The sequence below is a fragment of the Armigeres subalbatus genome, chromosome 3 (assembly GCF_024139115.2).
Source record: "Armigeres subalbatus isolate Guangzhou_Male chromosome 3, GZ_Asu_2, whole genome shotgun sequence".
Classification (NCBI taxonomy): domain Eukaryota; kingdom Metazoa; phylum Arthropoda; class Insecta; order Diptera; family Culicidae; genus Armigeres; species Armigeres subalbatus.
The window spans coordinates 219,902,947-219,925,992 of NC_085141.1; the positions used below are offsets into that span (position 1 = coordinate 219,902,947).

Sequence of the window (23,046 nt, forward strand, 5' to 3'; positions counted from 1 at the left end):
ATGAAGTTGAATAAGAGTAGCCGATTATCTCGGAGAAGTAAAAAGTCAACTACGCCATAGCTCCGGTTAGCGCAGCGAGGGCTAAAATACTGTGAAGGGGGCCCTGGTGCTTCACAGGCTCCGTTTGCGGTTAGGTTCTTATTAGACCCCCCTAAGCATTCATTCGTAGGCACGGTAAGCATAAAGCCGCATCACACCAAGAATTAGGGGTCACCTGTATGGTGGACTTTTACCACTGGAACAGGCAATCCGTAATGTTATTCTTAGCCAGATAACCAGCTGCCGACACCACACGGCTATCTAGGCTGTTCGTGGAGAGAAGTTGACATTGACTTTACGTCAACTCTCAATGTGGCCGAACAGCCGAGAAACAGCACCACCGGAGGTGTACAGGATTCATAAGCAAGTACACACGCCTCAACGGAGAGTCGCTGCCACAGAATTTTGTTCCGGCCATTTAGGGCCACACAGTTTTTGGCGATCCTGCCAGTCTATTTTTTGGAGATTTCATGAGGTGAGTTGAATTCATGTGGTTAAATTGTGAAGAATGATGTATTTTAGCTTAAAAAGCACATGGCGCGTCTGGAGGACCGACGGAAAACGGTTTGTGGTTTGCAAAATCACAAGGCGCGTCACGAAGACCGACGGAAAATGGTTTGTGTAGCTATCATAGATTTTTTTTTGTGCAGACAATTTTAGTAGATTTAATGATTTTTTTAACTTTATGTTAATTCAGAGTAAATCACAGCACAGATTCTTGTCGGAGACTCAAGAATCTTTTTTATATCTTATTTTTCTCAGGGCTTCAAATTGCCCTCAACAAGGCCCTCAACAAGGCCCTAAGTTTGGTACCAAACTGTTACTCAAATCCAAAATTTAAAAAATCTCGACTATTGATCGGAATCTTCAAAGTTTATGTAATTTCAAATGTTCAAATTATCATCATAACATATTTTGAAAAATTATAAAGTACTGATCGGAGCAAATGTCTTATGTTTGTTTTAGATATGTTCCAATGAGTATTTTAGCAATTCGCTTACGAATGGTATGCAAGATAAATAATTCAATTCTTTCTATATAGTTTGACAGTTTTTTGAGGTTTGCAGTTAGCCTTGCAAATATATTTGTAATATATTTCTATACCATGGACCCTTTCTGCTTACCTCACAATATAAAAATGAGCAGTGACGTAGAACCCCTTGAACAAGTACCTGTTGAAAATCTATCAATAGCATCGAGTTAAAAGGGTAAAAGGTTTATATGGAACCATGCAGGCACGAAGAAGTTGAGAGTTCAAAAGGGTAAAAGGTTTATATGGAACCATGCAGGCACGAAGAAGTTGAGAGCGGCATTCGGACCAACAAAGTTTAAACGTTCATTTTTTCTAGATCCATCAGTTCACTTCTAACCTTCAAAAATCCAGGACGACGAGTACATAAACGGTACATACATGGTCACATTAAAAAAATCCCAGGACGGTTTTCTTTACGAAGCCTGGATTTTGTATAATAGTTTGTAAATAGTTGAAAATAGTTACTTTTTATGGAAAAACTCCTGACTCCAAAAAAGTCACTCATTAAAAAGTGACACGCTACCAGGCCTGGTATGGTAAAAGAGTGTATTTACTTGTATACATAGGTGACATAACGCTTGATAGTGAAGATGTATCTCAGATCGATTGTGTGCATAGAGACTTGAAGAAACAATTTGAGACTACCAACCTTAGTGAAGTGAACAAATGTTTGAAAATAGAATATGGAAAATGGACATGAAGATGGAAAATATAGTGTTTCATTGAAGAACTACATTAAAAAAGTTGTGGAGAAGTTTGGCATTCGAGAAGCAAAAAGCACTTCAACTCCAACTGAAGCAGTATGGATGGCAGCAAACAGAGTGACTCGTTACCTAAATGCTACGAAAGATTGGAAACTTAAGTTTGGTACCAATGAGGGTCTAATTGGCCATTCGGTACGACCTGGGCAGGAGATGTAACAAGAAAATTTAGGACAGAATTAGCACAGAGAAACAGACGTCTCACTTAGCACAAAATACAAAATAAATAATTGTTGCGGAAACATTGCCGCCCAATGCTAAAATCACTGTGTTTGGTCAAGCGGCAACCAGAAGGCGGTAGTGAGTGTAACCGTTCGGGGAATGTTCACGAGGATTTGCTAAACGGTGGCTTCAACCTCTTTCAACCTCTGTTACGTATGCGATAAACGTTTCCCCTTTCCGTTGCTTCAATTCCCTGATTTGAGCCTTGATTCCCCTATCACGATTTGGATTTCCGTACCGGAATCGAATTTCATCCTCAAACTTACTCCATCTGGTCAGCCTATCTTCACGAGTAAACCACCAATCGTAAGCTTCCCCCTTTAAACCATGGTGTATGTTCCTAAGTAGCTCCTTCTCTGGAACACCCTCATGCCGCGCAAGTTTCTTTGTCTTGTACAAGAAATCTTCAACTTGCATTGCTCTACTGTCTCCCGTAAACGTAAGACTCCAGTTCTCCACTCTCGATTTTCTGTAGCGTATAGCACTACATCTCGATGAGCTGCCACTGGACGACGAGGAATATCGTCTGTGCCTACGCCCTTCGCTATTCTGTTGGCGAGTCCCCTTTCGTCGCCGACCCGCTTCAGAATCACTGTCCGACTCACTGTCGTAATGTCTGCGCCTCGATCTCCTCTCATCACGTTTATCGTGCCGTCTTTCTCTTTCTCCCTTTCTTCTGGGCCTGTCCTCAGAACGATCACTGTAGAGTGGACTAATAGTTCTCCCACGGTTTTTTCGCTCTATTCTTCTATCCTGCTTTTCTTCTTTCTTCCGTTCCCCTGCAGACCGAAACCTCTCGTTTATACACCTTCTGAAGTTTTTTTTTGCGTTCATATTCTTCTCTAATATCTCTCTTTTTCTTCCTATCTTCCTGTTTCTGACTAGGATAATTTTGAAACAAATTCCCTTCTAGCGTGAACTTTCTATTTTCGTTTTTATCAAAAACTTTCCTCTCTTCTCCTGCATGCCTAGAATCTTTCATTTTTGCCCCTTTACCTTCACATTCACCACATTCGCAATCCCCTTGTAAACATCTTAATTCGCATCGAATTAAGGACGGAAGCATGAATGCAGATTTCGGAACAAATTGAAAGTGAGTTGGTTTGTTGGTTGGTTATTTGGGGAGTTAGTATCAGGCAACGTAGGCCAGTCTCGAAAACCTTATTAACCTCTCTTGTAACAGTACCTTTTCCGTGAATTAAAAAATATATATTTTGGTTATAACTTTTGATTCCATAGTTCGATATTTTCAATAGGAAACAATGGGGAAGGATTCTCCGGAGTTCAAATTAAAAAGTGTTTATATTAAAAACAGTCAGAAGCAGATAGAAGCAAAGCTGTTGGTACAATCAACAAGCATTTGGCTTCCGTTCAGGAGTTAAATGATATGGGGTCGCCAACCGATACGCTACTTATTTGCGGCGATTACAATCAACCGCGAACGCATTGGTCATCGGATGAAGAAGGAATTCATTTGGTAAATTCTTCTCAACTGCCCCTCACATCTTCTACTTTAGTGGACGGAATGGATTTCCTCAATGTCCACTGGACACTCATCATCCATCGCTTGAAATTTCGATTCCAGCCGTAACAATTAACAATGAATCGTTGCATTTACCGCCGGATATCCCATTAAACTTCCGTAAAATTGATTTCACGGCGTTGCAAATCTATCTGCTGACTGTTAACTGGACGCAAAGTCTATCATCGAATAATGTAGACGAAATGGCGGAGACGTTTTGTGCAGAAATCGTGTCATGTTTGTACTCTAATGTGCCGCATAAACGGCCTGCAACGTCATGCTTGGAATCTAGTTCAGCTGCAATGTCCTGTAAGTTATTCGCCAAGCATTTTTCATCAGTGTTCTCGACCGACGTAGCCTCTGCACAAGAAGCTGAGTTAGCGGCTCTAAACGTTCCGATGAATTCAGTTGACCTTAAAACAATTACGATAACCCCAGAAATGATCATGGCGGCAGCATCAAAGATGAAGAATTCCTACTCTCCTGAACCGGACGGCATTCCAGCCGTAATATTTTGTCGCTGCGTAAGAGCTCTTACACAACCCTTGTGCCACATTTTCAACCGTTCATTCGCTGAAGGAAAATTTCCTTACGTATGCAAACAATTGGTAATGATGCCGGTGTACAAAACGGGTGACCGTCGCAACGTTAAAAATTATCGAGGGATAACCAACCTTTCAGTTGCTTCTAAATTATTCGAAATCATAGTGAGTGGTGTGATTCTCGAGGGCACTCGAAATTACATTTACATTGACCAGCATGGATTTATGCCCGGTAGATCAGTTTCGACTAACTTGATGGAATTTACATCGACGTGCATAACACAGATCGAGGATAAAGTGCAGATCTATGTCGTCTAGACGGACCTGAAATCTGCCTGTGATAAAATTGACCACCGTATACATCTTTGTAAATTATCTTGACTTGGATTCTCCGTACAACTACTGTCCTGGTTGAATTCGTATCTAACTGGCAGAGCATTGCATGTGCAAATTGGCTCCTGTCTTTCGACGACTTTTTCTAATACGTCTGGGGTCCCGCAATCTCGACCCTCTCTAGTTCGCATTGTTCTTCAACGATGTGACGTTGCTACTGCGATGTGGTTGTACGCTTGTATATGCAGATGACTTGAAGCTGTATTTTATTGTACGTTCAATTGAAGACTGTGAACGCCTCCAAGCGCTGCTCAATGTATTCATTGTGTGGTGCAGCAATAACAAGCTGATTGTTAGTGTCCTTAAATGCGTGGTGATAACGTTCCATCGCATTGCATCACCAATTGTGTTCGACTATTGCATTAACAACGGAGTATCGCTGACCAGGGTACAACAATTAAGGACTTAGGTGTTATGCTAGATGCTAAATTGTCGTTCGACGAACATCGCTCGGCGGTTATCTCTAAAGCCACTCGTCAGTTGGGTTTTATCGCTAAGATTGCTAAAGACTTCACAGACCCATATTGCCTGAAATCACTCATCTGTGCCTTGGTTCGACCCATATTGGAAACAGCCTCGATTGTTTGGGCCCCATACCAGGTTTCATGGTGTTTAAGGATTGAACGCATACAGAAGCGATTTATTCGACTAGCCCTGCGAAACTTGCCCTGGCGAGTTTCTTCAAATCTATATCCTGATTGGTGTAGACTTCTAGGACTGGACACGTTACAACGACGAAGGAAGATCCATCAAGCGTTGTTTGTTGGGAAGCTACTAACTGGAAAAACTGACTCACCGCAGCTACTGTTAGTTTTGGATGTCCGTACACCACGAATCTGCTACAACCTAGATTCCACAGAACGTCATTTGGATATCACGAGCCGATTACAGCGTGCCTCCGAATGTTTACGCAGGTGGAGAACTTGTTTGAGTTTGGTGAGGCGTCTAGTACATTTCCGAACAAGCTGTACAATTCAGTGTTAATTTAGTATTGTAGTAATTGTAATTTAATATTCTATCATTCATTAAGACTTTGAGTTAGATGAATAAATTTTTAACAAATAAACAAATCAAAAACAGTCATATTACCGTGGGCCACGGTATATCATTTTTATTACACCTTGGTGTATATGAAAGGTGAAAAACACGCAACGAATAAATAACGAGAGAATATGTACCTACTGCAACAATTGGCGAAAACTAAAATCGCGGGTTAGGAAAACGAATCGGCAAAATGTGGAACGCTTAAGACGGAAACGGAGACAGTAGACTTTTTCGGGACAAGAAACACCACCTTGAAGAAGTAGAGTGCAGAATTAAGGAAAAAAACTGATTTTCCAATGACGCAGTCTTTTCCGTTTTTAGGAAAGTCACCAACCTTCGTGTGATTTGATATACCACAGATATCCTCTCAATCTAAACCAAATATTATAATGAAACTTGTTTGTTTAATTTTCTTATGAGAATTCGCTACTAGAGCGAGGAGAAGGCAAAAACATTCTTAACGCATTGCCTTATGTCACCTAACTATTAACATTTAGAAAAACATTTGCCGGATAAACTGCAACGTCATCTCGAGGAACATTCAACTGATAAGTCGTTTTCGAATAACTATCCAAACCGTGCTATCACCTAACAAGGATGCGCTTACATGGGAAATTCCGTCCGAGCGGTTTTGTAGCTTTTTTTTATAATAGTAAAAAGGAAAAAGGAAAAACGTTAAAAGCATCCAGTTACTTAGACAACTAAACCATTTTTCAGGAGGTGTATTATATGCATTGACAAGGGGGAAAATATAAAAGCGTAGCTGTTTAAATCTGATATTTACAGTGTATGTATAGGGTAAGAGGTTGAATAATCGTTCAGTGCGACCTCTTGGGAAACAGGTTTTTTTTTACAAACATTTCAATGCAGTTTACAGTATTTATCGATATTATATTTTTGTTAGCTCCTTTCGTTTCCGGAAAACGACTGGATGGCCATTTTACATTTACACACCCGTTCCGTTCGCGCCTGGTGGCCATCTTTTTGTTTTCGATTTGTAAAATTAGCTAATAAAAATATTGATAAGAAGAACAACAATGAATCGATCAATTAAATATATAAAAATATATGTGTTTATATACGCTCGTTTCATGCACGACATATCTTCGGGGCATTCTATTTCATTTATGCGCATTTTAATACGAATATTTGTTTGATGTTGTTCAAATATATTTCTGAAGGTGAGAACTTTCCTTTTTTTACTCGAATTTCCTCACTTATCAATTACACTTACGTTCACGTTTTTTCCTCAAATTTTTCTCTATTTATTATATAGAAGGCATTTAATTTCAGACTTCCTAGTAATGGAAAATTTCGCATTTTCCTCGAATGTGAATCCATGCTATTGTGTTTGTGTGCTTTTTTTTCATGTTGTGTTCGATTTGGTTGTTGTTGCAGCAATCATCACGCGCAATAAGCGTCTAACCAGGCTCACGGCAATCGCAAGCATTTTCTTTAGAATTACCATTTACATTTAATCGCCCGGGCATCAATGCACAATACATTCAGGTTTAGAGTGAAACTTTTTCGTTTATTACATTAGGTATATTTCCATTTACATATCAGTGACAAAGTTTTTTTTTGTTCTGTATATATGGGTGTGTTTCGTGTATATGCAAAAAATGTTTACTTCTCTCTATTTAATCCAGTTTTGTATATAATGCTTTATAACTACTCTGTTCATGTGTTAAAAATTGTTTTCACCTCTCTATTTTACGACACTTTCAACGCTCAACGAGAAATCGCAAAATTAGAACAAGGTAATCGGTAAAAGGTAAAACAGTTCATATATTAAAAATGAAAACAAAACGAGAATCGACTCGATCTTGGAACAAATTAAAACAAATAAAAAAACTACTTTCATTTTCCTCACTAAAAAAAACACAATCGTTCCGATGTTCCTCACTGGGGCTGGTACTTATGATGAATTTAAATCGTAATTAGGCGGAAATCAGAATCACTCGTCAGGTAACACTGTTTTGATGACGAAAATCGTCACAGAACCATTGTTGTTGCTGCTGTTGTTGTTACTGTTGCTATTTACTGAATTGGGCAGTGTTTGTTGTGATGGCCGCGGTTGCAGCTGAACGATTTGCTGTTGCTGTTTGACGATTGTGGCTGATGGCAGTGTTTCACGCTTCGGGACGCTCCGTTCTGGCGCGGCTAAGGGTGATGATAGCTGCACAACCTGTGTCAATGGATATTGTTGTTGATTATGCTGTTGCTGCTGTTGTTGACTAACGAAATCCATGTCGTGCAATTGTTGTTGCTGCTGCTGCTGTTGCTGTTCTTCAATAGCTAAGTCATGCTGCTGCTGTTGTTGTTGTTGATGATGTTGATCTTGCTGTTCTTGCTGATGCTGCTGCAGTTCATATTGGAAAGGTTCGAGCATTCCTTGCTCGATCATCTGCTACCTAATGTTGGCGGAATTCAGAACGAAGGGTACGTAGAACATTTTACTTTCCAAAAGTAAGCTAGCAGCGGTTTGAATCTGAAAGAGTAAAAATAGTAAAACATATTATTCAAATGAGTTTTAGTTATCGAGGAGAAGAATGCAAACTATCGATAGGAAGAGAACCAAAACCCAATACAAGATATTCAATTCACAAAGAGAAACTGTGATATCATCTTAATCCTCTAGCCGACAACCAAAATGTTTGCCCTTCTCATACAACAAAGATGTGCCGAAAGGATCACATCAACAAAGACCCAGAGTGATACATAGCACCAATTGACTCAGTTAGACGAACTAAGCTGATGTCTATCACCCATATTCTTGTTTACGTACGTATGCGTTTTCAAACGAAAGTTGGAGCGCATTCTCGTTTACGCCAGCAAAATCAAATGTCGAAACGGTTCGAACGAATCGCACTGATGATCATGCGAGGACCATACTGTCACGCTTTGCCTCATCCTGGAGCAGGTCAACGAATTTCAAGAATCCCTCTATTTAGTACTGATTGACCATCGGAAAGCAGCGCGGGCGGTCGCGCTGCATCAAGGTACCCGGCAGAACGTGGAACGCCTTAATGCCGTCTACAAAGTGATATCCCAGATCATCTTCCGATGTCACCATTAGTGAATGAGTTCGTGGGAAGTTATCAAGCCGGCTTCGTTGATAACCGCTCGACAACGGACCAGATCTACACTGTACGGCAAATCCTCCAAAAATGCCGTGAATACCAGGTCCCAACGCACCATCTGTTCATTGATTTCAAGGCGGCATACGATACTATAGACCGCGTAGAGCTATGGAAAATTATGGACGAGAATAGCTTCCCTGGGAAGCTTACCAGACTGATCAAAGCAACGGTGGATGGTGTGCAAAACTGTGTGAAGATTTCGGGCGAACACTCCAGTTTGTTCGAATCGCGCCGGAGACTAAGACAAGGTGATGGACTTTCGTTCCTGTTGTTCAACATTGCGCTAGAAGGTGTCATGCGGAGAGCCGGGTGTAACAGCCGGGGTACGGTTTTCAACAGATCCAGTCAATTTATTTGTTTCGCGGATGATATGGACATTAGACTGGCCCAGGAAACAAAAAGTTGTCGATATCCACGGGACACCCCCCAGGATTGTGTCTTTGGGTGAGAAAATCAATCTCAAAATCAGAAGGGTTATGTACAAGACACAACCGCCCAACGTAAACTACGTAAGGCAGTTTTGTTCATTGAGGATTGTAGTGCCATCATGCATGAATTTTTTTAGAAAATTCATTTGATTACTTATGTCACTGGTTTCGAACAAAACTAGCGTATCTTAAGATATGAAAATTGTTGGATACGACAATTGTTTAAAAAATTTACTATGAAAACCCAAATTTAGTCCTCAGTGGTGATGATGCCTTTCTTGGATCCGAATTGCCTACATTTGGGTTTTGAAGCATTTGATGAAATATTTCAATAGAAGAAGCCCTAGGGAAGCATCCTCTTTTCCGTTTGCAACATTTATTATTCAGAAACATTCCAATCATAGGCTTGTCATATCTTGTTTTTCGTGCATCACTAGAAATCATAAAATGTCAATCATGTACCAAAACCCAATTAATTTGGTTGTGGTGCGCGCGAGTAGTAAACGTTGCGGACGGGAAAAGATAGTGTGTGTGTTATTACATTCTAACTCCTACTGTCTGGCAGTGTCACCAGTGTTGGTAAAATCTCAAAATCTCAAATCTCATCGGCGATTGAAACCATGCGTGATTCAAATCCCATCAGAATCATGGCCGAGAGATTTGCTCATGATTTGAATCGCAATTTGTAGCATTGCATGATATTTACGTGTTCTTCATCGTTGAATGTACTGAATTAACTATTTTTCGTCTAAAACAATGGCTAATAATTATATATAAACAAAACATACGCCTCGATTACGTTTTGACGCTTTTTAAAACGAAATCTTTTTTCGATGAGTGAGGGAAGCGATGCGATTCTGGCCGAGAAACTCAAGCGCGATGCTTTCCCTACAGTATCGCAGGCGAGTTAGCTCGTGCATGAAACCTCGATGATTCAGATTTGAGTATGATTCTACCAACACTGAGTGTCATTATGGATAAAATATTCGTGCAAACATTTTATTAATATCATTGCAAGACTTCTGAATCAGGGATCAAGAAGGTGATAGCTCTATTGTATCTCATACAGCCCGTTTTAAGAACGTATGCGTTCCGAAGCTTTTGTCGTGTACAATAAGTACCGCATTATTGCACCCACGTATTATAAAAATATCTTAAGTGCATTCACACTTCCTGAATCAAACTTAAATCCTTCTGATTCAGGCGCGCATTTAATTGGACAAAATATTATTAGGCCGATATAAATATTATGTTTTAATATGTCTTACCCCCCCCCTTTCCAATTGTTTTGCTCAAAAATAACAACTTGAGGGGCAACAAAAAAAAATTCCGGTAAATTTTGAAAACTTTCAAAACATTCTTTAACAAATCCGAGGAGTTTTTTTTATTTTTTTTTTTCATTTTAATATTTATTTTTTACTAGCAGACCCGTCGAACTTTGCTTCGCTTAAAATTGATTTATTCTCTGATTAATTCTCGAGTTATGCAGAAATTTTTGGTTCATTTGCATGGGAGCCCCTCTTTCCAGAAGGGGGAGGCGTTGCAAGCCACCACAGAAACATATCTTCTCTTCCAAAACCTCCACACGCCAGATTTGTTTCCATTTGCTTGATCTCGAGTTATGATGAAATTGGTGTTTCATTTGTATAGGAGCCAGGTTTCAAAGAGGAGAGGGGTCTCTAACCATCTTAAGAACTTTCCCCGGCCCCAAAAACCTCTGCATTCAAATTTTCATGCCGCTCGATTCAGTAGAAGAAGAAGAAGATTACCCCCTCCCCCTTGACTTTGCGGAGACCATAATCTTCTATATAATAAAAATTAAATGGTCTGTGTTCGTATCCGCATAACTCGAAAATGGCTGGATGGATTTTATTCATTCCTTCAGCAGTTACATTCGTTATAGTTTCCGACGGGTTTATATGATATTTCCTCAGTCGAAAATCATTAGTAAGTTGAGTAAATCGTGAAAAACTAAAATTATGAATCGTATGGAAATTTCGCATGGGCAGCTCAGAACGCGCATTTTTTAGGACGCGCTATGCAGGACAACGTCTGCCGGGTCGACTAGTTTTTAAAGGGTTTCAATAAATATGTGTAACGGCCTTATTAGTTTTCAGTTTGCAAAAAAAATGCATTTTCCAAAGTCGTTTTTTAATATAAATTGATTGCATTACTAGCAAGGGCATTGGCATTGATAACAATTGATCGTCTCATGCCTGCACAAACATGCCCCTATCTGGATCACTTCTTATACACAATGCACTACATTACGTATTTTTGTTACATTTGTTTCGACGGCGGTCACTGGTCCGGCTCCATTGTTCTACTTTTTGTGCGAAACACCGCACAAAAAGGAGAGTCCAAAAGCCAACCGCACTGAACGGCGACGGCCGAAACGAGACTCTTGCGGACAAGAAAAGAGGGTGCTGCCAAAATGATCCGATACCCTATTTTAATATTCATTTCCCAAAGTTCCAATATAATTGACAAATTGGTAGATAATTTCGGAATCGATTGATATATAAATCTCAAAAATCCATCGGAAGATAAAGGCGCTACTAAAGTTCAAAATCTTACATGATTTCGTGACGGTCTCGAATTTGGAAATTTTCATTTGTCACCCTGTATCCGAGTCTTCCCTTTAGACGTAGTTTACGTCAAAATTTCAGCTCAATCGCTTGTTGCATAAGCTGGCGCATTTGATTTTAAGTTTGTATGGGGATTTCAGACAAAATATATAGGAAAATACACCTCCATCACTCATTTGATCTGGTTTGAAATTGGTTCTGATTGCTCGATTGAGCTCAGATTGAGCTGGGCCAGTCTAATGGACATTGTCGGCCGAACATTTGCAAAGGTGGCAGAACTGTACACACCCGCTTGAAACGTGAAGCAACAAAAGTTGGACTGGTGGTGAATGCGTCAAAGACAAAGTATCTGCTTGTGGGCGGAACCGAGCGCGACAGGGCCCGCCTGGCAAGCAGTGTTACGATAGACGGGGATACCTTCGAGGTGGTCGAGGAATTCGTATACCTCGGATCCTCGCTAAATGCTAACAACAATGTTAGTCGTGAAATACGAAGGCGCATCATCTGTAGAAGTCAGGCCTACTATGGGCTCCAGAAGAAACTGCGGTCGAAAAAGATTCGCCACCGCACCAAATGTGTCATGTACAAGACGCTTATAAGACCGGTTGTCCTCTACGGACATGAAACATGGACAATGCTCGAGGAGGACTTGCAAGCACTCGGAGTATTCGAGAGATGGGTGCTTAGGACCATCTTTGGCGGTGTGCAAGAAGACGGTGTGTGGCGGCGAAGAATGAACCACGAGCTCGCCCAGATCTACGGCGAACCCAGTATCCAGAAGGTAGCTAAAGCCGGAAGGGTACGATGGGCAGATCATGTTGCAAGAATGCCGGACAGCAACCCTGCAAAGATTGTGTTCGCTTCCGATCCGCCAGGTACGAGACGGCGTGGAACGTAGCGAACGAGGTGGGCAGATCAGGTGCAAAACGACTTGGCGAGGGTGCGGCGCATTCGAGGATGGGGAGATGCGGCCTCGAACCGTGTATTGTGGCGTCAAATTGTTGATTCAGTGTTATCTGTTAAGATGTAAACTAAATAAATGAATGAATATACCTGTTGTTGAAAAAAGAGAGGTGCAGCTGCTGGCCGAAGTATCAGTCAGTAGCCTGCCATAGAATGGAGTAGAGGGAAGGAACTCTAGTGTTTGTCTTTGCGAGGAAGTTCGCTTGTTTTCCAAAAATGTTTACCCATTTGGACGTAAGGACTATTACAATACTAGCATATATCTTTATCAGCATAAATATCCTATACCTATAGGGTCACGAATATCAAGAAGACTTTTGCATACAAATTATGTCTGAGCTCCCTTGAAATATGTGGCCGAACCATTTCTATCCACGTTCTATTTTTATCGGTATTTGATGGCTTTTATTTTGAGCGGCACACGATATCTAGCTATAGGGCCATCCAAATTATAAATTTTAGTCATCATCTAAGTTATCTTTGCTTATATACAACACGTTTCACGATAGATTACAATCGAATTTTGATGCGTGGATCAATCCGGTTGGGTCTCCAAATAATAAATCGCGAAGATAGTCCCAGTCTTTCTAATTCTTGCTTCATGTCGAGTCAATGAATGGCAAATAAAGCGACACTTCCAACTTGTTGACCTGCTCCAAAAAGATGCGGGGCAAAATATTGCATAATAGTTGCTACAACATTTGCACAGAGATCATAGAGAAGGTTGAAAACCAAAGCCTGCCAACATCGGGCGGTGGACCAAGATCAACATAGAACATGGCGATTCAATCGGTTCAGACAATGCACCAAAGCAGGTGACTTCAACGCTTGGGCGGTGGACTGGGGGTTCACCAACGCTAGAGGTCATATTCTGCTAGAGTCTCTAGCGGGACTTAATGTAGTCCTGCTGAATGAAGGCCAAGTGTCAATATTCAGAGGACCGAACGGTGAATCATGCATCGACGTGACCTTCTGCAGCGCGGGATGGACGTTGAATCCGGATTGGAGTGTACATGAAGGATTTACAGCTAGTGACCATCAGGAACTTCGTTTTATGGTTAGCTATACCCCCACTGGTTCGAGAGCTACGAGAAAGGTCAGAGGTGCTGACCAAGGATGGCGCACCTCAAGTTCGATCGAGAACTGCTGATTAAATCATTACAGTGGGAAGATCGGACCTTGAACCTTAATAGTGACGAGTTGACCGATGTCTTGACACGAGCTTGCGACATGGCTATGCCAAGGAAGTGTAAGTCATATGGGAACCACAAACCAGCGTAATGGTGATAGCTGAACTTCGTAGATCTTGCCTTAAAGCCAAAAGAAGACTACGACGTGCAAGAAACGAAGTTGTTCGATTTGATAGACGCCGGACGTTCCAAACAGCAAGCAGAGCTCTAAACTACGAAATAAAGTGTAGTAAAAGAGCCTGCTTTGAAAGGCTGTGCAGTATGGCAAACAACACTCCATGGGGGGATGCTTACAGGATAGTGATGGCTAAAGCAAATAGCACGCCTCCTGAGAGATTTCCGGAGATGTTAACTAGGATCATTGAAGGGCTGTTCCCGAAGCATGATTTACCAGACTGGTCTGATACACCGTATAAGTCGGTTGACGTGGTCCCGTTAGTGACTATCGAAGAGCTTATCGAAACCGCAAGAGGTTTTGAGGTCAATAAGGCGCCTGGTCCGGATGGTATTCCGAACGTTGCCCTTAAACACGTGATTCTTGCCGATCCAGATATGTTCAGGAGCTGCCTCCAACGTTGTCTGGATGAAGGACACTTCCCAGATCGTTGGAAACCGACAGACCGATTTGCTTCCTCGATGGAGCTGGTAAGCTGCTTGAGAGGGTTATTCTGAACAGATTGTCGACCTATACCGAGCGTACTGGTGGGCTATCAAACAACCAGTATGGCTTCCGTAAAGGTCGTTCCACCGTCGAAGCAATTCGTTCGGTAACGGATACGGCCAATATAGCGAGAGATTTGAACAGGCGAGGTATTAGATACTGCGCATTGATTACACTTGATGTAAAAATGCGTTTAACAATGCTAGCTGGGCAGCTATTGCTGACTCCCTGCACCGATTGAGAGTTCCGGATTACCTGTGCAGGATACTGAAAAGTTATTTTCAGAATAGGGTGCTGATATACGACACGGATGCTGGTCAAAAGTCGATCGTAGTGTCTGCGGGTGTTCCACAGGGATCGATCCTCGGACCGGTTCTGTGGAATATTATGTACGACGGAGTATTACGCTTAAGTCTCCCGGCCGGTGTGAAAATAGAAGGCTTCGCGGATGACGTAATGCTAGAGGTAACAGGAGACACTCTCGACGAAGTCGAACTGAAGGCTTCATACGCGATTGGCAGAGTGGAGGAATGGCTCAACTCGAGGCGGTTGTCCCTTGCACATCACAAGACGTGGTGGTGCATAACCGCCATGGGTTGCAGCAAGCGAGGATAAGAGTAGGGACCTGCACAGTTAACTCCGTGATGTCTCTTAAGCATCTGGGCGTGATAATCGACGATAAGCTCAATTTTACGAGCAACGTCGATTATGCATGTCAGCGGGCTTCATTGGCGATAAAATCTTTATCACGAATTATGTCCAACAGATCGGCGGTGCATAGTCAAGTACGGAGGTTGATAGCGGGCGTAGCATTGTCTATCATCCGCTATGGATGGCGTACCGGCTGGGCCTGTAAAGAAACTGATCAGAGTACACCGGCTGATGTGCCTACGTGTCGCGAGCGCATATCGCACCTTAGCATATGAGGCGGTGTGCGTTATAGCTGGGATGATGCCGATAGATATACTCCAAGAGAAAGATGTGGAAAGCTACAACGAAAGGGACTCGGTGCAAGTGCGACGTGTCATGAAAGCAGCCTCGTTGCTCAAATGGCAAAGAGCATGGGACACCGCAGTCAAAGGTCGTTGGACCCACAGACTGATTCCGGATGTGTCCAACTGGGTCGATAGAAAACATGGTCAGGTCAACTTCCATCTTACACAGGTGTTGTCTGAACATGGTTGCTTTTAAAAATTCCTACACAGGTTTGGCTTCGCAGATTATGCGGAGTGTCCAGAATGTGTAGGTGAGGTAGAGTCGGTAGAGCATGTGATGTTCGCATACCCGCGATTCGAGGTAGAACGCAATGCCATGCTGCTTGTTAGCGGTATGGATACAACCCCGGACAAATTCGTCGAGAGGATGTGCCGGGATGCAGTTATATGGAATGCGGTGAACACAGATTATGTCGAAACAGATTATGTCGAAACTGCAGCGGTGGTGGCGCCTTGAACAAAACCAACGAATGCAGTAAGGGCACCTGTGATGCAGTGACCACTTTGCTCACCCCGACAACCAACATGTTGCGGGTGGGCTGCGGGGACCTCCGTATGTAGATATAGAGGTCATTGCGGTCCATGCGCGGTGATTGTTGTCGGGGTGCTCGTCTCCAAAGTGAGATTATGATACGGACCGCTAGGTTACTATCATAGCTTGCGATCGACGGGTGGTGAGGTTACCACCCTTGAAGTCGATGTGTATTAACGTCAAGTGCGTTAGCATAGGCGTGAGCGTTCTCAATAGCCCCCCCCTGATGTATTGCTTAATTGCGGGCCGGGGGTACGGACTGGCGAAAGGGTTTCGGTTTTAGTGGGTCGGGTAAGAGTTACATGACATACCCATCCCCACACTACCTGAGTTAACCTCCTCAGGTGTCTGGATGCAGATTTCCGTTTACCCTTGCTAAAAAAAAGGCAGTGCACCAAGCCTCGAATACTCAACTCTCACGTAAAATTTGTGATGTGAGATTTGGTGCGTATTAGCAGAGATCACATAGATTTGCAAGTATTTATCAACGATGTCTACGTTTCACAGCTCGGGCCTGGTGGCCTCACAACTGGTTCCCGCATACTGAGCCTCATCGACGATGCCATCGGAATCCGATATCGACAGCGACTCCACAGTGTGAATGTATGGAGACGAAACCTACAAGCAAGCGCTGGATACGAATCCGGCAGGACATCGCAGACCTACGATCTACTGGCGACGCAACCTTAAATCAGACGTGGGCCCACGCCAATGATGGAAACCATTTATTTTGGGTCTATGAGCCCCAAAAGGTGCTTAGAACAAAATAGTCAGTGTGTGAGGATTGGATTTCACTTAATGAATGCCACATTAGGGCAGTTTAAATTTCAAAAATATTCGAAAATTCCAACTCCCATATGTCTACTTGCATCAGTTTGATAATTTCATTTCATTTATTGTCCAGTAGTGTAAGATATAAATCTTTTTGATAATTACTACCTCCGATTTGGCAAACGACACAAACATAATTTCTTAATAAGAACATAATCATTATTAACTAATTTAACTATTTATAACATCAGCCGGTTTCAAAAATAGATGCAACCTCTCTTAAAACTTACTTCCGACGTAGATCGTTTTACCCCGGATGGTAACGAATTCCAATATACCACACCTCGGACGAACAATGAACTACCATAACATAACGTTCTGTTAGCTGGAACAACTAGGTTCTGTAAACGACGACCACGGGACTGAATAAGCCTTTCATGAAGAACCGCTGGAGACTGTGTAAGCATTAAATTTCTCAGAAATATGCAGGAGCGATGCGCATAAAAGCTTTGTAGTGGACATCCAATAAGGTTTTGTTGTAGATGGCTCACATGATCATAGCGGTCTAGGTGATATACATAAGGTATCCCACTTAAAATCGTTTTGAAGGACGAAGCCGAGGTTATTTGAACTTTCTGACCATCCATCTCGATTCCAGGGACTGGCGGGGTAAAACCACCGGCAGTACGCCTACTAGTGATAAACAACGCTTTACTTTTAGCTGGATTAACATGAAGATTATTTCTCCGTGACCACTCTGCAACATGTTCAAGGTCCACATTCACCATCCTGATGAGTTCTCGCGCGCAAGGGCCAAGCCGAGTAATGTAAAGTTCTACATCATCGGCGAAAATTTGTATTGAGCAGTATTTGAGTAATGTTGGTAGATCATTGATGTGACAGCTGAAGAGTGGAAGACCAAGGACTGAGCCTTGTGGTACACCAGATGGGAGTCCCGGCAAAATTTCAGGCAATTCGGTGGCCATTTAGGGGTGGCGCGAAATCAATTTATATTTATATGGAAATTTGTATGGCAAAAACTTAAAATTTATTCTAGTCTCCCTACAACTGTCAAATCGTGATGAATTCAAATAAACATCCGTTTAGAGATTGGGAAGCGTCTGGGCAGTAACCGCCGTGGATGAGCCGAAATGACCTCCTTACGACTATACAGAATCCTGTCAGCTCATCCACACATGCATCTTGCATGGGTGAGTTTACTCTACAGACTCTACGGGTTTGTCCGAAGTCGTATCTATGCCGCTAACAAGGAGAATGGCATTCAAATAATTCTTGGAACGTGGGCATGCTGATTTGGAAGCGTCCACAAATTATGTAACGCTTAGAGGTAGAGGGGGGGCTGAGCAAAGTGTGACGATCCATACAAAATTTTGAGATGTTTCATACAAAAAGTGTGACATAGGGGGGAGGGGGGTTTGAAAATTCCCGATTTTTGCGTTACGTAATTAATGGATCTTCCCTTTGACGTACTCCACCGATTCTACTTCACACTTCACCTATGTATTTCGTGTAGTCCGGGATGTCTGCCATTCCGAACCTGTGCAAGAACTTCATAAAACGGCCATGTTCAGACTGAAATCTGTGATTTCAAAAGTAAATCTAACCATTGCCCCTATTGATTAAAAAAAATATAATTCTAGCAGTACTTTAAAAGTTTTGGTGTTATTGATCCGACAGTTTAGAGTCCATCAGCATAAGCGTCGTTCGTATGTCGTTCGTTGATGTCGTTGTGCTGTGCACCCGTGCCTCGTACCGATTTTACTGTTTGTTATGTTGTAAATATCGTGACATTTTTCAACTGTTCGTAGTAGCGCTGCACTTTTATTGTAGTTACGTTTAAAAAAGCGATAAAATCAATCTGCTTCATAGAATCAATAACGAAAATTTGTTCAGTTTCGTCGTCAAAATACATCGTCGTTGTAAAATTCAACAAAAACACAACGGACTCTATATATTCGTGTCAAATTTTTTAAGCAGTATGTTAAACTCGCCAAATGCTTAGCCGGGGCTTACAAAACCGAAAAATGGACCGCTGTAGTAAGTAGTGGTGTCGTGTGGAGGTTTATGCACCAATCGACGTAGTTTCCATGCCAAATGTGTCGGATTATCGTACTATTAAGGATGTACCCCTTTTTAAATAGCAACATTTTCTGAATGTGCGATTCATGTAGAGATGTGATTGAATACGGACGATTCTTAATTGCTGCACCTGAGAAAGTTGCCAGAGAAATGCTGTTCGCGACGAAACAGGAAGTAGAAAGTTCGAAGACGGAAATATTAAACATAAGCAAACAAGTATCGCAAATTACTATGAAATCTTCCAATTCAACTCTCTATCGCGATTCTGAAAATTGCGCTTAGAATGCAAGAATAAACGTCATTCAACAACCACCCGATATTTTAAATCTGCATATTTCAAACATTCCAAATGACGTTACCGCATATGAAGTTCAGCAAATGGTATGTGAAGGTATAGGAACGAAAGAAGTTTTTAGTAAGAAATGTCTTTGCTTCGTTATGGGAAGAACTATTTAAGAAGGAAATAAAGTTTTAGAATATCAATTATTTTAAAGTGAATTTAGTTATTATGATACGAGATTTCGTTTTACCTGTGTTCATGCTATGGGTAAACGCAGGTAAAACGAAATCTCGTATCATGCTTACAAAAAATTATGAAATTGTAGAGCGGAAGTACACGAAACAAAGAATATAAAAAAAAGCAAAATAAAACTTTGAATAACTAAATTCACTTTAAAATAATTGATATTCCAAAACTTTATTTCCTTCTTTTTTATTATTTTGATAATCAAAGACTTCTAATAAATATACCGGATATTTTAAAATGCTTTCGTAATCTTCAGTGATCATATTTACGGTACTGCAGTTGAGAAAATGAAAATTATATGTTTAAAAAAAAAATTCAAAGCCATGTTCATTCTACAGAATTCCGCGCAGTTGATCCAATTCAAATTTCACATCTACTCACGGTTACTGGCTAAAGCCCATTAATGGATAAAAAAGTATACATTTTTTGATGATCTATGAAACTGTCTAAAAAGGGGTAATTTTAAAAGTTGTTCAATGGGTAAAAAAATACCCATGTTCAAAATTAGAAAGAAGTTTAAAAATGTATATTTTTTACCCATTAATATTTTCAAATTGCTTTTCTGTTTTCTCCCAGTTAAAAAATTCAATCAATGAGCCCTCGTATGGACGTAAGTAATCTACTTTAATTTTATTTAACTAATATTCACTATACTAATGTTAAAACTATATAAAACTACTAAATTATTTTTTTGTTAAATATCTTGGCTGTGCATATGCACAGCATATGTTTCGAAATGGACAAATTGATATGAAATTTGCGAAAAAGAATCCACGTGTCTTGGAGGGACTCGAACCCTCAACCTCCTACTCTCTAGATAGGCGTGATAACCCCTACACAACAAGACCACTTAAAGGTCACGTTTGCGGAAAAGCCATCAGAATCCGAGTACCAACCTCCACCGCGGTTAGCTCTCTTTTTTGCAAATTGAATATCTTTCGGATGCTTGATTTGTCCAATCTCCACATGTGCTTTACTATTGTATACCCACAGCCAAGCAAGTGCACATTGTTTATTAAACGAGAGGATCGCACTCCATGCCCCCCAGTAACTGTCTGGGCGGGACGGTATAGAATGCGAATGGTAAGTATTTGGAATAAATCATTAGAATTATGTTTCAAACTGGTTGATGAATCTGAACTATAGGAACGCGCGACCGGTAGAGAACGCGGATCATCGTCCAGAGACAAACCATCGCAATCATGGACAAGATTGTCAACCGTCATAAGCATCCGGACTTCGGATCAAGTCTAAAGCAGTCATCACAACTTTTTGGATTTTTGGTAGTGATTAACTTGTTTGTTATCATATATTAACAAGAAGATGAATAAAAATGTGTTTTTCCACTGATTTTAAATTTTATTGCAAAAACAAACCGCAAAAGGCTACTGCAACTTATATGTGACCAGATTCAGTCACAATCAAGTTGCTGCAACCATTTATGACTAACTTGTGCTGTTCGGGCTAGTTCTATGAGCGTCTAGACAAGACCTACAGAGAATGCCGAAAACACGACGGGAAATTCATCATCGGTGACGCAAAGGCACAGGTCGGAAGGGAAGAGCTTTTTCGCCCAGTCATTGGAAAAAAGAGCCTTCACGCAACCGCCAATAACTTGAGACTGAGACTCAATTTTGCCGCATACAGAGGAATGGCTATCTGTAGCACATATTTGCACGCAACAATATTCGAAAGCACACCTAGCACCCAAATGGCAATACGTGTTCTCAAATCGATCATGCTTTGGTGGGCGGTTGGCATTTCTCAGATGCCGTAGATGTGAGGACCTCCAGAGGACCAAATATCGTCTCTGACAACTATCTGGTGCTATGTAAGATTTGCACAAGGCTGTTCAGCATCACCGGTTTTAGGCGTGAGAGAACATACAGGTGAGGTTGAACATACAGCGACTGTCGGGCGAGGGCGTTGCGGAGCAATTCGCTCATAAGCTCGACGAAAGAATCGAAGGACACAGAGGTACTTGGTACCACACAAGGAAGCAACGGAAAGTCTAGTTTGATGTGGAGTGCCAACGAGCGAAAGATTAGAAACATCAGATCAGGAGCCACATACGGCTACACGCCAAAATGAAGAACGATATAACGAAGAAAGGGCAGCTGAAAAAAAACTTCACCGGCGTAAGAAACGGGGATACGACGAAAAAGTACTTTCGGAGGCAGAGGGAAGCTTTGCCAGAAACGACGCACGGAAATTCTACATAGCGATCAACAACATGCTCAAAAAAGCGCACCGGCGCCAGTCATGATCAATAACAGCTCCGGAAATCTTTTGACCGACCGAGCTAGTAGGGTAACTAGTTGGTGGAAGGAGCACTATGAGTTATTGTTGAATGGACAATCGGACAGAGAGGGTACAAGCAGACCGGCCGAACGAAAAAGAACCACCAAGAGATTACCATGAAAGAGAGGGGCAGGGAGAAGCAATGCCATCGAGCTGGCTTGATGGCCTCATATGTCTCATCTACAAGGAAGGGAACAGACTCGATTGTGCTATTTATCGAGGTATAACACTCCTCAATATCTCCTACAAGTTAATATCACGAATTCTGTTTAGCAGCCTGCATCCGTTTTAGAAGACCTTTGTCGGCGAATATTAAAGCGGTTTTTGAGAATGACGATCAACAACAAACCAGATGTTTACTTTGCAACAAATCCTTGATAAATTCCGGGAATATAACTTGCGGACTCATCATCTGTTTGTAGATTTCAAAGCAACGTACTCAGTGAAACAGAAAGAACTGCAATTCGAACATCTGGTGTGCAAAGAAACGGAACCATCATCAACAAGTCTTGCATGCTCCTTGGTTTTGCGGATGAACGGAAGACTGAAAGATTAGGACTGATCATGAAGTCTGTCAAAACTAAGTACAGAGAACGTGGCAGTCCAAAAGGAATTGGTCCCGAGATGGAAATGGATGGGATGCGATTTGAAGATGTCGACGAATTCATATACCTTGGCCCGAGTAGCTCCCTTTTTTCAGATTTGGTTGCAGCAACTCAAGCATGACTATATATCGTTAATTTGTTGATATTTTTCGGTGAAAACTAAACACACACTTTGCATAATTTTGCATAACGTTACGGCCTACTGCTTTTCAGCCATCATCAGATCTAAAATTTATTAAAACAATGTTAACAATTTTCATTTAAAAAAATTACAAAATACAATTTTCATCTACCCACTTGCAATTAATCAAACGTTCACCACCAGTGTGGTTTTCAAACTAAAAACCCCCCTAAATTTCTGCATCCCACACGATGCTCTGCGTGACGTCACCCATCTTCTCTTCGTGTTGTATGTGTTCTGAGTGATGGGTAGTGATTGGGAGAGAAGATGGGTGACGTCACGCAGAGCATCGTGTGGGATGCAGAAATTTAGGGGGGTTTTTAGTTTGAAAACCACACTGGTGGTGAACGTTTGATTAATTGCAAGTGGGTAGATGAAAATTGTATTTTGTAATTTTTTTAAATGAAAATTGTTAACATTGTTTTAATAAATTTTAGATCTGATGATGGCTGAAAAGCAGTAGGCCGAAACGTTATGCAAAATTATGCAAAGTGTGTGTTTAGTTT

General features: G+C 41.4%; 1 protein-coding gene across 2 annotated transcripts in view; it reads right to left on the reverse strand.

Annotated features, from left to right (window-relative positions):
• Positions 1-7,324: 7,324 nt before the first annotated feature.
• Positions 7,325-23,046, reverse strand: part of LOC134220037 (hormone receptor 4) — a 112,480-nt gene continuing 96,758 nt past the window's right edge. For both annotated transcript variants that reach the window (XM_062698980.1, XM_062698981.1), the window contains one exon: positions 7,325-8,047. In XM_062698980.1, the coding sequence (XP_062554964.1) occupies positions 7,967-8,047 (81 nt within the window). In that variant the 3' untranslated portion in view covers positions 7,325-7,966. The remainder of the gene's footprint in view (positions 8,048-23,046) is intronic.